The sequence below is a fragment of the Thamnophis sirtalis genome, unplaced genomic scaffold (genome assembly GCF_051295495.1).
Source record: "Thamnophis sirtalis isolate CommonGarterSnake01/CBP01778 unplaced genomic scaffold, rThaSir2_p1.2 scaffold_3, whole genome shotgun sequence".
NCBI lineage: Eukaryota > Metazoa > Chordata > Lepidosauria > Squamata > Natricidae > Thamnophis > Thamnophis sirtalis.
In genome coordinates, this window is record NW_028261383.1 from 158,905,599 (window position 1) to 158,922,114 (window position 16,516).

The 16,516-nt window shown below is 40.0% G+C and overlaps 1 protein-coding gene across 4 annotated transcripts in view; it reads right to left on the reverse strand.

Moving 5' to 3' along the window:
• The window catches only part of ARHGEF25 (Rho guanine nucleotide exchange factor 25), an 81,562-nt gene that overhangs the window by 61,050 nt on the left and 3,996 nt on the right, over positions 1–16,516 (reverse strand). For 3 of the 4 annotated variants that reach the window (XM_087710584.1, XM_087710582.1, XM_087710583.1), the window contains exon 2: positions 14,162–14,306. In XM_087710584.1, coding sequence (XP_087566710.1) covers positions 14,162–14,306 — 145 coding nt within the window. Of the gene's footprint in view, positions 1–6,430; positions 6,740–14,161; positions 14,307–16,516 lie in introns of those variants that run through there. The other variant, XM_087710585.1, reaches the window with a different exon arrangement.

Consider the following 16,516-nt stretch of genomic DNA (forward strand, 5'->3'; position numbering starts at 1 on the left):
TGAGTTTTGCTCCATTTTATAACTTTTCTTGCCACAATTGTTAAGGTGAATCATTGTATTGTTAAATTAGTAATACTGTTGTTACCAGAACAGGGGTCCTCCATTGACTCTGCCTCTCAGAAAGTTGCAAAAGATGATCATATAATCCCAGGACACTACAACCATTATAAGCACATGCCAATTGCCAAGTATCCAAATTTTGATCATGGGACCATAGGGATGCCACAACAGCCGTAACTGTGAAAAATGGTCATAATTCACTTTTTCAGTGCTGTTGTAACTTTGGTCACTAAATGAATGATTGCAAGTTAAAGACTACCACTATAGAGCTAATTCCATGTTCATCCCAATTACTAATAATATCTAAGTATGCTCTCATATGAGATAATATATAGAATTCGGTTATTTGATCCTCTAACACGGGAGTTCTGAAACATTTTGCCATCAGATCTCCCTTTAGGATAACGTTAATCTATACAACTCCTCTAAAAATCCAAACACCAAAACAACACAACGAAATTTTGGAAAAGGTGTATTTTATTGCAACAAAGGATTTTTCAAATCTCTCCTGGACTCTGTCTGCACCTCCCCAAGGGATGTATATCTCAGTTTGGGAAAGCCTGCTGTGACAGAACAATATGAAGAAGGCTGCCCGCTGAAGCAAAAAAAGGAGACAAATTTAGTCTATAATAAGGATGAGAAACAACTAGATTGGTCAATTCTGAACTAACAAACTAAAGGACAGCAATCAAACAATTTAACCTTAGGGTGAGTTGGGCAGCAAACAAATTCAATACATAAATAAAAATAATTGCTGTACTGATGGTTTGTTTAATCCCCTAATGACATTAAGCAGTGTGATATACTCAAAAACCCTTAATATGGTATTTGTAACTTCCTTTTGCACGTATGTACAATCAATGCAATTAAAAATAGCTGAACACATTGAAAATCTCACAGCATTTCACAGCACATTTCACAGGTTGAGAAGGGTTCTTATTCACTTTTATAACGGCAATAATGGAAGAGGAACGGCTGAAGTTATGCTCAGAAGTTCTTTATATTGAGAATTGGGGTATAAAATGCTCTTGGCACTAATACTCTACAGAATTTCTGTAGAGACACCTTATGCCAATGAACGTATTTTGATCCAGAAGACATTTATATACTGGTTCAAACCTCCTTAGTCCCAAGGCAAGATTTTTGTTTAAGATTCAGAGAGGAATAACGTTTGAGTTCCTCATCAATTTATTTTTTCTCTCCATGGTTTATTATCCACTGACATCAATGGCCCAATAAACACAATTTTATTCCACCCACCTCACTATCCAAAGCAAACCTGGGCTGCTTACAATCATTAGAACAACTTTTGCATTTACGTAATATTGATGCATTGTCACAACTGATCATTTCAAATGGCTCCCATGCATTTTTAAAGTCCGAAATCATTGCTCTTGTCGTCCCCGTCCCCGTCCCCCCGGTGCTCCAAGAGTAGAAGGCCTGCTCACCACCGTGAGGATTCGAATACTTCACTAATATGACCACAACTTAAATTCTATTGAATGAAGTAGTCCCAAGTTCGACCTGCCCTTCCCACCGAGGGAAAAGTTTGGACTGATGATAAATTATCTATTCTAGATTCCCTGGCTGAGTTCCCTATTTTTTCTGTTAGGAACTGAGGCAGGATGCCTAAATGCATACAGGCGCCCTTCTCCAGAATGGGATTTCTAAAATAAGAACTTCTCATACCTCAAGTCTGCTGAAAAGCCACCCAGCGCCTGACCTGAGACTTCCTGCTCTCCCAGTGTAGCACTCCATTCTTACCATGTGGAGAAAGAAAAAGCACTCTGCACCAACTTGAAGCGACTGTCTTCTTGTTACTCCTTCCTCACCCACAAGGATAAATTGGTGAACCTGAGTGACATCTGACTTGGATTGAGCCTAACAGTAGCTCTCACCACTTTTTTCATCCCATTTGTAGCATTTGCCCTGCAAAATGTGTCCATGCCTGCCTGTGAAGACCAGGAGGAAGGAGAAGAAAGTAGGCCTGAGTAGGGCGGAGCAGAGTAATTGGTTACTATCAATCTGAGAGCAGTGCCAACCATATCTGGATTGGAGGCACTGTTGATAACTGAAACAGTCAGCTGCAGGTTTTGAGGATCAGGTTCTCAAGAAACATCCAAGAGAGGACATCCTAACCTTTCTTGGTTGCTTAAAAAGTTGCTTGATCACTTGCTTTGCTCTGGAAAGCTTTGCTTCCTAATCCCTCAGTACACTGGAACCAGCTGTAATTTACTTGTGTTAGGAGGAGAGGCACTCTTGACACACCCTCCACACCAAGCCTTCTTTACTGCCTGTATAGTTAATAAGGGACGCGGTTGCTCAATGGCTAAGACGCTGAGCTTGTCAATCAGAAAATGTTGACAGTTCGAAGGTTCGAATCCCTAGTGCCACATAATGGAGTGAGTTCCCGTTACTTGTCCCAGCTTCTGCCAACCTAACAGTTCAAAAGCATGTAAAAATGCAGGTAGAAAAATAGGAACCACCTTTGGTGAGAAGGTAACAGTGTTCTGTGCGCCTTCAGCGTTTAGTCATGCCAGCCACATGACCACGGAGACAACTTCGGACAATGCTAGCTCTTCCAACTTTGAAATGGAGATGAGCACCGCCCCTCCTAGAGTCATGAACGACTAGCACATGTGTGCAAGGGGAACCTTTACCTTATAGTTAATAAGGGCACTTGGAGATATGCAAGCAAATGTATATTTTAACACTTCCATTTGACTGTGGGAAAGAAGCATTAACAATCCACCTTTGATCCAAGAACAAAAGAAAGGGAATTAATACCAGCTTCTCTTCCTCTAGTTCCTGCTTCATCACTCAAGTCTCAGCTGTGCTCCCAGATATGAGGACAAAAGTCATGCTTGCTCCCACAACCTCTGTTCCAATTTCACCCAACCACTGTCATTCCGACAGCTGCTTCTAGGCCCCAAGAGGTCTATTTAAAGGCCTATCAAACCAGAGGAATCAACCAGCAAGCCATGGAGGTCCAATCAAAATAGACCAGAGATTAGTGGATATGTTAACAGTGATTGGGTTCAGAAAACATACCATAGCACAATTAGACAAATTGCACTATGAGTTTATATTTTGGATGAATCTTGTTCATAAGTGTGAAGCATGAAAATTGATCAGTAGGAGAAAACTAGCAGTATATCTGCTCATGAATAGAAAATACAATTCCAATTTTATTACAGGGATGTGAACAATTTAAATGCAATACAGGGAAATAAAAAAAAACTATTCTAGGAAAAAAACATTTTTTAAAAAAGTCGGCACTACAAATTTCAGACCTGTTCAATTGTCACAATCCCTAATCCATGGACATGGGATCGTAATTTTATGGCGAGGACTTGTGGTAATGATAGCTACATCCAATATAGGTGGATAACTTTGGAAAGGTATTCCATTAAACAAAAACCAGATAAACACTAGAAACAAAACTCTGCATCTTCCTCATAGTTTTTGCAGTTAGTTTCCTTAAATGATATGCAGGCTTACATATGTAGTACTGATGATGTTACCTAGATTGGGTAATGAAACGTCTGCAAGAAAACAACCAAGCTCAGACCGTACCAAAAACTCTTCAGGCTTATATATGTAATATAACCTCAGTGGGACTTTTATTTCTAAATCATATAAACAAGGGCCCCCACCTTGAATACATATCACACACATCACATAAACAGAACAGGGTTTCAATAGCTCTTTTGCATCCACCATTTTGAAGCCAGTGACTGTTGATGGGAAAACCTCTACATAAGCACCTATTGTATAATAAATCCCCAAACTAGTCATTTCTAAAAGCTTACGGGTGGTTTGAGATAGACTATGTTGTCAGAATCTGAAATTATCTGACTCTCACCCAAATGAGTAGTCAACACCCAGAAAAAGGAGCAGCCAGTAAAAATGAACATTATCTGAATAGAGGATTTGGAGCAGCACAGGTACCCATTTGGCAATAAGATTCCAACCCTCAGCTTGTCCCTTCAAACCTATTATTAATTTAGCTACATGGCTGAGAATTGGCAGGCTTCAGCTTTCCTAAGTGGAAGGGAAGAGGAGGGTATACAGAGAGAAAACAACAATAAGGAATGTATTACTAGGCAGAATTATTTGGGTGGACATGTCAAATGCAAAAGAAAAGGCAAGGAGTCAGATGTGAGTAGGCCTGGTTGAGAGTCCACATACTACAGAATCAAAATCAAAATCATGTGTGCATTTCCCCCCCCCCCCCCACATGCATATCTGGGTAAATGCTTTGATCTATTACGTTATGTAAACTCAATGGATTTCAGTGATTTCAAAATTGCTACCAAAGATCCTGCTGGGATTCCTTAACCATTTTATCATGGAATTCTCATCTAGACAAATGGCAATACTGAAGAAGAGGGCTTCCCTAGGATTATATTCCTTAGCCTGTGTCCGCAAGGGAGAGTTGGGTTTGCTTTGGAGTATACCAAAACATGGAACTTTAAAGTTCTCCATGGCCTGGTGTCATTTCAGACATAGAGCTCTGCAGGATCCTTGGGAGAAAAAGAGTTAACACACAAAAAATCCCTAAAAATGAGAAGTATAAAAAGCCAACAACACAGCCAGTTGCTACCCACACATCGTTATTATTTTTATAAGAAATATCCAAACACATGGGTTTTATTTTATTTTTTTAAAGGAGATCTCTGCACTGAGGAACTTACACTCTAAATGTCAACAGATGGAAAAGCTAGGGGAGATGTAGAGATAACAAGGAAAAATGAATGGTAGTTACATGTAACCTAGGATTCTTTTCTAACGGTTGGGTACAGGCACCTGGCTTTTAAGCCAAAAACAGTACATGAAAAGGAGGGCTTATTTAGGGGAAGGGGAACTTAGATGGGGACTTAGATGAGGAAGGGGAATCAAGAGTGGTGGCCCCTTGTAGCAAGTTCCAAGCATAAGGGGATGCAAAACATATATACAGAGAGATGAACCGTGCCTTCTGCCCCTACTCACTAAATTGGGATTAACACTTGGAGCCTAGGTCTCTTGTCCCATAACACCACCTTCAACCCCAGTTCTCCAATTTTCAACATTACTATATTGCTGTCAGCCTCAATCTTAGACATTTGGGCAACGAAGACTGGCTGGAAATGGGGTGGAGGAGAGGCAGTACTGAGTAGCAGAAAACTTACAGGGAGACAGTTCTCAAGCATCCCTCCCTGGTACTTCTCATCTCTCTCTTTTTTTCTTGAGAATTTTAAAACTCTGCTCATGCAGAGAGTGCTTTATATTCTCAAGTCTGTGTGCAGAACACAATCCATTGACACAAGTATCCTCACATATTCACAGACTGCAGGAGAAATGCAATCCTGTGTGCAGTGATACACAGCCACATATTCCGACGTGCATGCACATCCTCCCCCACAGCCAGACTTCTTGTACATACAGCCTCCCACAAGTTGTCCCTTCTGCTCACATGAACAATCTGAGTGCCGAACCAGATTTGTGCAATGAGAGACGTAAATAGGGATCTTACAGTGATTAATATAGAGGTCTAACTCATAACCTGCCATTCTAAATACAAATATGCATGCAAAATCATGCTAAAATATTACAAACAATAAACAAGAGTGCACTCTTCTGGAGCGAGACCATGTTCATATTTTAGAAAAAAACCATCTCTTTAAACAACCATTAAAAATTGACCTCTTCACTTGTCTCAAAGCCAAGATATTGGACAACTCCAGTTGCACCTCTGATACTTGACACAAACTTTTCTAAACCACCCCTCCCCATGCTGTGTCACTCTGCCCTGTTAGTGCCCCCTTAAGCCTGGCCACAAGAAACTGGCACCTGAGGTAACTTGACATAAACCCCGTCTAATTGTTTGGTAAGCAGAAATAGTACAAGAATGTGAGAGGAACCATGTTAAAGAAAGCAGATGCCATCCCCTATGCCAACACCTGGAGAGCAAACTCATACCCATCCAGGGAAACCATGGCACCTGTGAAACGCCAAACGAGACAGACATGGAAAAAACAATGCCTCTCTAGGGGTGATTCCACAACAAATGTTGTGCTCAAACAAAATAATATTAATTTCTGACAAGAAGGAAGCGGTAGTGATGGCCAGGAAAGATGTCCCAGGCCAGTTGATACTATTCAGCAGGGATAACAACGCCCATGCCATCCTACTGGTTGCTGATGGCCACTTTGGATAACGATGCTGGTACTGGCCAGGTGGCATTCAAGCAGTGATGGGTGAACAAGCAGCATGTAAGAAAAAGGGCAACATAAAGGCTGTGGTGCTTAAGCTGAAGGGGGGGGGAGAGGCGGGAGGGGGGAGCTGGAGAGAGGAGAAAAACAGTGTCTACATTGGGAATCCCACTCACCTCGTGCCCTAGAGGGGCAGCAGCTGCACTTGGCCAGGACTTTGCGGAACAAGTGGTGGCAAGCACAGCCTTGCTGGCTCCCACCTCTCATGGTGCCGCCCGGCTGTGCTGGGCTCCGTCACTCACTATGCCAGCCATCAAGCGAGGGGACAGTACTTCCCAGGCAGTGAAAGGGGGTTGTTTGGGGGGGGGGAGTTCTTGCCACCGCAGCCGTTTTCTCAGTGACAGAACAACAGGGCTGGGCTGGTGCTGCCCGTGGGGAGGAGGAGCTTCTGCAGCTGCCCCCTTGCTTCTCTCCTCCCTCCCTTCCTCTCTTTCTCTTTCTCTCTCTCTCTCTCTCTCTCTCTTCATCCATCTCCAGAGCTTCCTGGAGCCAGACTCCCCCCTCCCTCTCTCCTTCCTCACTCTTGCTGAGCCATTGCAGCCAGCTCTGCAGCAGCTGAGCCTGCAGCAGGCACAAGTGAGATCTCTTGGTGTTCCCACCACTGCGGAAGGCTACCGTGAGGAAGGAGAAGAAAAGAGAAAGAAAACAAACCTCATTGGATGCAGCCGTCTGGGATTGGAAAGGCAAGGAAACAAGGAGTACATTAGAAGGCACACATGTGTCTGTGTGAGTGTGTGTGTGGGGTGGACATACAAATAAAAAGAATGAGTATATAGCATGTCCAAAGTTTATCAAGAGAGGCATGAGTTAGCAGCTTCTCTTGTGCTGATGGCTGTGAAGGCTGAGCCTTATATAGTGCATTAGTGTTACAGACCCTGTCCCCTCCTCCCGCCACACAGGACAGCATTAAATCAGAAACAGGGAGTGGAGGGGGGGGAGATTTGTATGGTCCTTTTTACACCAACTTCCTATTGCAAAGATAAAAGCCTCAGGAATCAACCCACATCTTCAAAACAAAAGACAGCTGAAAATGCCTACGCAGAAGGTAATACCTAAGTTTGGGCCAGTCATTCTCTATCAGCACAACCTGCCTCTCAGACTGATAGGAATTAAATTGGAGAAAGGAGTCCTAGGCTCCTTAGGTTTCTGGAGAAAAAGTAAGGTGCACTGTACATCTTAACAAATGAACTAGAAATACATTTTCATCTAGCAAAAAATTTATGCACAAAACCCGTAACACGTTAAGAACTGATATGATGCAGTGGTTAAGTTGTTGGATTGAGACTGAGGAGACTAGACTGAAGTCCCTAATAAGACCATAATGAACTCTCAGTTCAACTATTTCTGGGTTTATTGTTGAGATGATGACACAGCCGTGCCCATGCATACTTTGAGTTCCCAGAAAAGCTATTATCAATATATATTTGAAAAGGCAGGCAGATGATAATCACAGGAAGGACACCACTCTTTTGCTATGTGCAGTAACAATGAGCTTGCTGTGCTTCATGCTTTCCTCAAATGAAGTTTGCTTGGGGGATGAATGGACAAATGAAGCTCTAATCATCCAAGGTGCTGGACTTATCTGAGAAGGCCCAGGTTCAAATCCTCTATCAGTCATGTAATATTTTTGAGCCAATTGCAGCAATAATTCTTCCTTACAGAATTGTTATCAGGATAAAATAGGTGAGTAGGTGAGAACTATACAGACGGAGACTGTTCGAAATTTCTTGAAAGAAAAAATAGGTGTAAGTAGGATATGCAAAAACAGCACAGAAATACGTTTTGAATAAAGGAAATCTTGATCATATTTGCACCAATGTAACATTTGCATATCAATGTAACCCCAGAGGTTACATTTATTACCATAGTTTAATGTTTTTCTTCCTTTCCCCATTCATGCTTTCACATTCCGACTGCCCCACAAAAATAGCCAACCCTCTATCAGGAACATGCATGCTTCATTACTATTGGAAGACTTCTACCATCTAATGCTTTCCAGGCATGTTGTGACTACAATCCCCATCATTCCCAACCAGAATCTAAACAGTACAGTAACTAATATGCTTATCTTGCAGAACTAGAAACTCAAAGTTGTTATCAACGACCACAAAGTTCCTTGAGTCTGTCCAGTATGCCACAGAATGATGACTATATTTTGGTACGATCAACTCATTGGGTTGATTTAATGATCAGCATTAAAAACTAGTCATAAGATCAATTCTCTAAAGAAATGCTTCTGATTTTTCTCTCTCTTTCATTACCCAAAAACACTTATGAGCGGTCCTCAGTTTGATAAGTGGTCTCTTCCTTCAGCACCATTGTAACTTCGAATGGACACTGAATATATGGTCATAATTCGAGGTCTACCCCCATTATAATAAAAAATCACTGAACGATTTTCAGCCATTTCATCCAATTGCCATTGATAATTTCAATGATGTTTATCTTAATAGAAGGAACACTTTGGGAGATTTTTGAATATATTTTAGTATACACGGCAGGGCCGGGTTTCAACCGGTTCGCGGCGGTCCCCGCGAACCGGTTGGTCGGCGAACCCGGAAGTAAGTAACTTCCGGGAACGGCAAAGGGCCCACCCACCCGCCCGCGCTCCTTACCGGTCTTTGAAGGCTTCTGTGCTTCCACGCAGGCGCATGGCACATACAGCGCCTGTGCAATTCTCCATGAGCAGCTGGAGCATTGCTCAGGTGCTACGCCACATGTGTGAACTTCGCGCGTGCACGAGGACGCCGGCGGCAACCCACCACTGATACAGGGCAATCATTAAGTCAATTTAAATGTTGTGATAGGTAGTGGGTTTGTATGTCACTAACAGAAGAAAAACATCTATCCAATTTTGGGAAATTTACCCAGGTTGCTTCCCAACCTAGTGGGAAGCACTAGAGGTAAAAGCAAAGAAATAAAAAAGGAAGTTGAGGGGGAAAAAACATTTTCTATTTGGTATCATGTTTTCTTACTTGTAGGATGTATACAGTTGTTATATTGGGTAGCTTTTAAAAATAACATCATGCATTTACGTGTTCTCCAGAGATGGTACAATCTCCTCTGTCACTCTACCATTCCACTGTGGTGCAAATTGTAGATTAGACTTTGTTTGCAACCTGTTCAATTGAGGAATATGATTTTCTTTTTATCTCAAATCAGATTTGAATCAGAGATTAGTTCTGGCACTTATTTTCAAAGTGCAAGTTCAAGTGTATAACCTATGGAGTAATGATAATGGTAAAAGTGACCTCAGATTCTTTTCAAAGAAGGATTGAAGAGGACATTTAGGATTCTATTCTTCTAGAGCCTGGCTTAAATAATAGCAACCTTTTTTAATATTAAAGATGCTACCATCTTAATAACAATATGTTTTCACCCTAAGACCATTGGTTTTATGTGCCATTTAAATTAGTCATTGCTTCTGATGAGGTGCTGAGAAGAGTTTTGTTACAGAATCTAGGTCAAGTGTGTTCATCCCAGTACTTCTCAAATACTTTACTACTTCAAATACTTGAGAGACCGCCTACTGCCAATTACCTCCACTAGGCCAATAAGATCCCATAGATTAGGCCTCCTCCGAATTCCATCAGCCGGTCAATGTCGACTGGCAACTACCCGGAGGAGAGCCTTCTCGGTGGCTGCTCCGACCCTCTGGAACGAACTCCCCGTGGAGATTCGTACCCTCACCACCCTCCAGACCTTCCGCGTAGCCCTTAAAACCTGGCTGTCCCGACAGGCCTGGGGCTAAAGACTTCAACCCCACCCGAATAGTATGACTGTTGCGCTTTTTAATGATGTATTGTCTTCATATATGTAACTTGTTTTGTCCTTCCCTCCCCCTGAATTGTGAGCCGCCCTGAGTCCCCTCAGGGAAAAGGGCGGCATACAAATAAAGTAATCTACAATCTACAATCTACTTTAAATTATCATCTGTATAACCCTGTACCAAAACACCTATTAATCATGGGAGCTTTAGTGATAAGTTGTTTAGAAACTGCTACATGGAGAGAACTTAATCCTGCTGCCTTTCTCTCACAAACTACAATTTTAGAAGAATGCTTAAAAAATAGTTGTGCAGATATTACTCAAATATTAGGGCAGATGGAGGTGAGGGCAAGGCCTGGTATCCTATAACCAGGATGCTGTTGGAAGAGGATGACATTTGTCCATTTGTATAGTGAAACTGTAGAACAGGCCAAGGAAACAAAGGAGGGCAAAGAAAGAGTAACAAAAAGCACAAGAGAAGCAGAAGCTACAGCAGGATAACTGTAGAGTGTAAATGGATTTGGGAAAGAGTATGCAGTATTTTTCCCTTCAATTTTCACTGATAAGACTTTCTTATATGGTGGGAAGAAAAGCAAATCGTCTCAGTATGTCTGCAGAACATTGGTTGTGCTGGCAAGAGCAAAGACCGAAGGTAGATGAGGAATTACAAATCAATTATCTGAATATATATTTCTTATGTTATCCATTATTTAACTGTCTTGCACATTTTTCTTACTACTTCTATATTCATACAGTAATCACTCACGGGAATAAAGGTGGCTGTTGCATCTTTAAATTGGTAGCTCTTCCACTTCACAATTGCTCTCCTGAGAGATTGGAGATAATGAGTTCATTAGAAAGCTCACAGTTGGAGAAACCTCTCCTCCTAGGTCACGGTTAAGCTTCCGGTTAATTGTCTAGCCACTTGGAGTGACTAGCCAGCTACTGGGCTTCTAGTCAAGTCCTCAATGCAGCAGAATCAAGCATTTTCCTTGAGATATGGCTAAACAGAGTGGCAGATCACTAGTGTCAATTCCAGATCCAGTTCTGTAAGAATATAACTGGCTTTGGCAGTACTAGATTACAAGAAATGTCTCACTACTCATTTGAAGAGCCTGTTGGTCAACCAAGAAAAGCAGGGGCATTGGCAAGCAGATGGAACTGGCAAGGAGTGTTGTCTCCATTCAAGAGCCCATCAATGCAGAGATGTCATCAGGTTCTGAAAGAAACATGCCTAACTACCCTGCCTGTGGCTTGTAGAAGCGTTGCTGTAATCTATTAATTATCTTGGGAACTAATCAGCAGAGGCTCATCCTTTCTGCTCCTTCCTTCAATCTTCTTACCTCTGTTTTGAATTCCTCATTTATTTTACTTATTGCCACGAACAGCTTACTCTTTTCTGACCTCTATTTTGCCTCCCTCTTTTCCCTGCATTCATTTAAAACAACTTCTGCCAGCTGTCATTCATTCTAATGCTCTTACTTTCTTGTCTCCACCCCACCACACCTTAAACCCACAGAACCCGATACTAGCTTCTATATTCTGAGGCTGCATCCTTGACTGTTAGCTGCCCTTGAATGGTCTTATTTCCTAATATTTGATTTATTTTCTTCACAATTACATTATAGACAAGAAAAACAAAAATATTCTATAGTGTTATTGCTTCCAGATAGCATTACAATGTAGCTTCTGGTGCTAATGACCAAATGACATTATCTTTTCTTCCCTAATGGATCTTTTGGGTGTAAGAAAAAAAAACCTAAGAAAAGGGAAAAAAATGAATAAATATCTTAAATAAGGCAGGGAAATTGTATACTGAAAGCCTAATCTAGAAGCATATGTCATTTGGTTGTCATCTCCTTTCCATGTCTTCCCTTGGTCTTCCTTTGGTCAAATATAAACACAGAAGCAAGGGCTTGATGTCTCTCTTTTTCAACTTTGTTCTGTGTGCCTATACACTTTCAGGAATAGATGTACGATGGATGGATAATAGATAAACAGAGATAGATGTCTCTCCAGATCAAGGTTTGAGAAAACTTATATTTTAAGATCAGAGGTACACAGCCTGGGGACTTTAGATTGCACGTGGGCCCAAAAGCTTGGGGAAATTCCTCATACCTTTTGCCATTCGATTTTAATCTTGTATTCAATATACAACTCATAGTAATGTTAACTGTGTTCCATTCAATTTAATTAAATATTCATTTATATTAAATCAAATAAAGTGTTCTCTTACCTGATTCACCCTTGTTCTTAATCTTGATTTTTACCTATTTGGGAACAATTATGTCAAGTGTGACTCTGGCACCCTTTTGATGAGTTAAACCAAATTGAGCACTGCCTCCTATCTGATCTCACCAGTTGTTAGTTCACAATCCCTTAATTCCCAAGAAGTTGTTGAGGATTATGGGAGTTGCAATTAACATATTTAGCAAATATTACACAGGAGAAGGCAATTCCATAGTAACAGTCAACAGATCTGTTACAGTATTTCAGGCATGGGCTCTCCTCAGCTTAACCTAAAGTTGTTAGGAATTGAATCTAGAATCGGATACTGGCAAAAGCTTGCATTCAAAAATCATCCTAAAGAAAATGCCTTGGGGTAAGGAACTATATTTGAAAAATTGGAAAATTAGGTATTCAATACATGCATCTGTCTGATTCCAGGATTTGCACTTCAGATTTCCTGTCACTGATTAGGTATATGACAGTTTTATTTCCCAAAATGACAGTCACACAGATCAGATTTCCTTCGTTGCTTTGTACTCATATAACAGACAGATTTCTAGAAAATTTGTCAGATAAATATGACATTTTTTTAAGAATGCAAAAAAACACATTTGCAAGTCATATAAATAATTGGTTCTCTGTTAAAGCAGAGCAGCAATAGCAACATGGAACCATGGATACTAGGGCACCCTCTTCTCCCATATGTTAATTTAAAATAATTCATATCACAAGAGATTTGCTGATCACTACAATACTAGCAGCTGGCAGGCTCCAGCTGTTGACAGAACCATCTTTGTCTTCACTCTTGCTATCTTCCCTCTCTTGGGATGGCCTCTTAAGCACAGTATGTCTTTAATGTAGCTAGATCTGAGCAGACATCTAAAATAGACCAAGCAATCCAACACAAGAATCTTTCCCAACCTGTTTTCTAGAACTAATAAAGAAGAAGGTTTATTGCTCAGTGACCATGCTAGTTATTTAATTTGGTTTTATCATACTGTTTCCTGTAGCACAAAGAGTAGATCTTTTTAAATACGAAGAAATAATAGACCATAACTAGGAAAAAAATGTACAGAATGGCTAAGGTTGGGCTCATACTTTATTCAGTCATTGATTGGTTTAAGCTTTGTGTTAGACTGGATTCAAATATCACATTGATCCATGTCTGCTCTACTATGGTTTATTGTTTAAATCAAGAGGATTCACACAACAAACTTCAACATTATTTTTCATGCTGGTTTAGCCATTGCAGTGTACTTCTGGGTTTTGACTTAGCATGATGCATTAATCCAACCAATTATGGCTTATTCAAAAATATTCTTAAAGCAGACTACCTCATGGTGAGCTGCAAACCCAAATTAAGATTGTGCAATACCAGTGAGCATACGAAAGGAAGACTTCATGGTGGTAAGATCAGTTTGATAATGCCTCTCATAAGTAAACCATTTGAATGGTGTATAAGTCAAAACTTGAATACACACAAAAGATTAAAAACTAGTGGTACAGAAAGATTTCGTAGAAATACTGCCTGTCAGAAAAGACAAGATTTATTAAGGCATTTCAATCATTGTCCAAGTACTCAAGATCAGTGAGAAGTCTTAGTTATTTCTTTAGTTTCCAACATTGTATGCTACTTAATTGTTAGGGTTTCGGAGTTACACAGCAAATGAATAATACACTCAGGGAACTTACATGCCTGGGAAATATGGCAGTAGAGAAAGTATAGACAGTCAATCAATTATTCAGGTATGTTGGAGCATAACAAGATTAAAAACAATGATAAAGCTGCTTTCCTTATTGCACTAGATCTGGAGAGGCAACCTAACAATAAAATAAATCAGGCAGCTCACCTTCTTCTGTGACCTGGACTACAGGGATCTCTGAGGATGCTATTGCTTCTTGCTGGGATCCCATATCAGGCTGCCCCCTGTTGTTTTTGTTGTTAGCCAGGGGTTGCATCTCAGCTCCCTGCTCTTGTGAATACAGGTCTGACAGCTGTAATGAAGCAGAAAATATGTTCAGGTTTTAGGTTAGAATTCAAACAGCCTGTTTGATATGAGGAGCCTCAGTATCAGAAATAGATCACAAGCTGGTACAATAACAGATATATAGATAGATAGATAGATAGATAGATAGATAGATAGATAGATAGATAGATAGATAGATAGATATAGATATAGATATAGATATAGATATAGATATAGATATAGATATAGATATAGATATAGATATAGATAGATATAGATATAGATATAGATATAGATATAGATATAGATATAGATATAGATATAGATATAGATATAGATATAGATATATAGATATATAGATTATATATATATATATATATATATATATATATATATATATATAGATAGATAGATAGATAGATAGATAGATAGATAGATAGATAGATAGATAGATAGATAGATAGATAGATATAGATATAGATATAGATATAGATATAGATATAGATATAGATATAGATATAGATATAGATACACACACACATACACACATACACATACACACACACACACACACACACACACACACACACACACACACACACACACATATATATATATATATATATATATATATATATATATATATAGCGTATGTCTTATTTCATTTTCATTTTCCTTTTTATACAATCACTTATATACTGTGCAATTAAGAAAGCAATAAACACAACTCATCTTCTATTCCACCATGGAAAACCAACATAACACTTCAATCCTCCATACACCCTTTCTTCTCCCCCTCCAACTTTCATTTCTCCCCTCCAGCATTCCCCTCTTCTACTTCCCCTCCCCCTCAGACATTCCTTTCTCCCCTTCCCTCCATCTCACCCTCCTTACATTCCCCTCTCACTCCCTCTTGACTCCTCCCTCTTCTTTCCCTCTACTCCTCACTTAGGTGTATTTCTACTATTCATTAATGCAGTGGTCTCCAACCTTGGCAACTTTAAGACCTGTGGACTTCAAGTTGCCAAGGTTGGAGACCACTGCATTAATCTATTCAATTTGTATTTTACACTAAAATTATAAGAAAAGGAAAAAAAAAGGGAAATAAAAAGAAAAGAAAAAAAAAAGAAATATAGATATATTTTTGATACATGCAATTAGTGTAGTTTGCAGATCATTTTTGTGAGTATCAAGGATGCCGGAACTACATCTCACAGACATTTTGCAGTTTTCATTCCATTTTTTTAATTGGTTGTTTCCCTCAAATAAATAAAAAAAGCTGAGAATGTATGTATTGAATATCTGTATATGTATATTCTGGCATGGAGAGTTCATATGCAGTCACAGAAGGCAAGATATATTTCAACGTCACAGCTAAAATGCAGAATGAAACCTCACTTCTTTTCTATCTGTTGCGGCAAACTTCAAAACTGTGTCAATTCATCTCAAATGCCTACCTAGAAAACAGAAAGTTACTTTTAAAAGAATGAGAGATAAAGAAACAAGAATTTCCAAGTCTCCAAGTGTAGGAGAATTTCCATTCTAATGTCTGAATCAGAGACAGACATTTCTGACTCCAAGGGATGCGTTAAGTTTCCAAGTCAGAACTTCATGCCACCCATCACCTCTCTTTCCTCCCACCACACCCCATCCGTTTACGTATCATTGGTTTCCCACTGTGGAAATCCAATTATTTTACACATGTGAAAGTTGGAAGTGTTCACCCTCTTCCCATGGTTCAGAAGAGGATTGCTAAGGGACAAAAAGAACAAGGATACTTGTGTGTTTCCCAGTATCTGCTTCCAAACTTCAGATCTCCACTATTATTCTAATGCAAGAGAAGGGGAAGCCATGAATGGTTTCTCCCTTTGCTCCACACTGAAGGAAACCAAGTTACTATATTTCCAATGTTATTGGCTGCTTCTTTACAGGGATTTTTGAGGTGCGGGAGGGCAGGGAGGGAAATAAAAGAGAATGCACCTATTTCCTCTCCCCCCTCATTTAAACCAGTCTCCTATAGTACAGAGATTGATCATCCAAGTAGGTCACAAAACCTACCCAAGGTGGTGCTGAGAGTTGTTCTGGATTACACAGTGGCTGGCCACAAACATGGGTAACCCAATTTCTAAAAGAGCCCGACAGAATTTTCACATAAAGGGGAAGAGGATCTTCTTTCCCACTGAGTTGGATACTTCAAAGGAGAGGCTATTAAATCCACAACAAAATGGAATCTCTTTG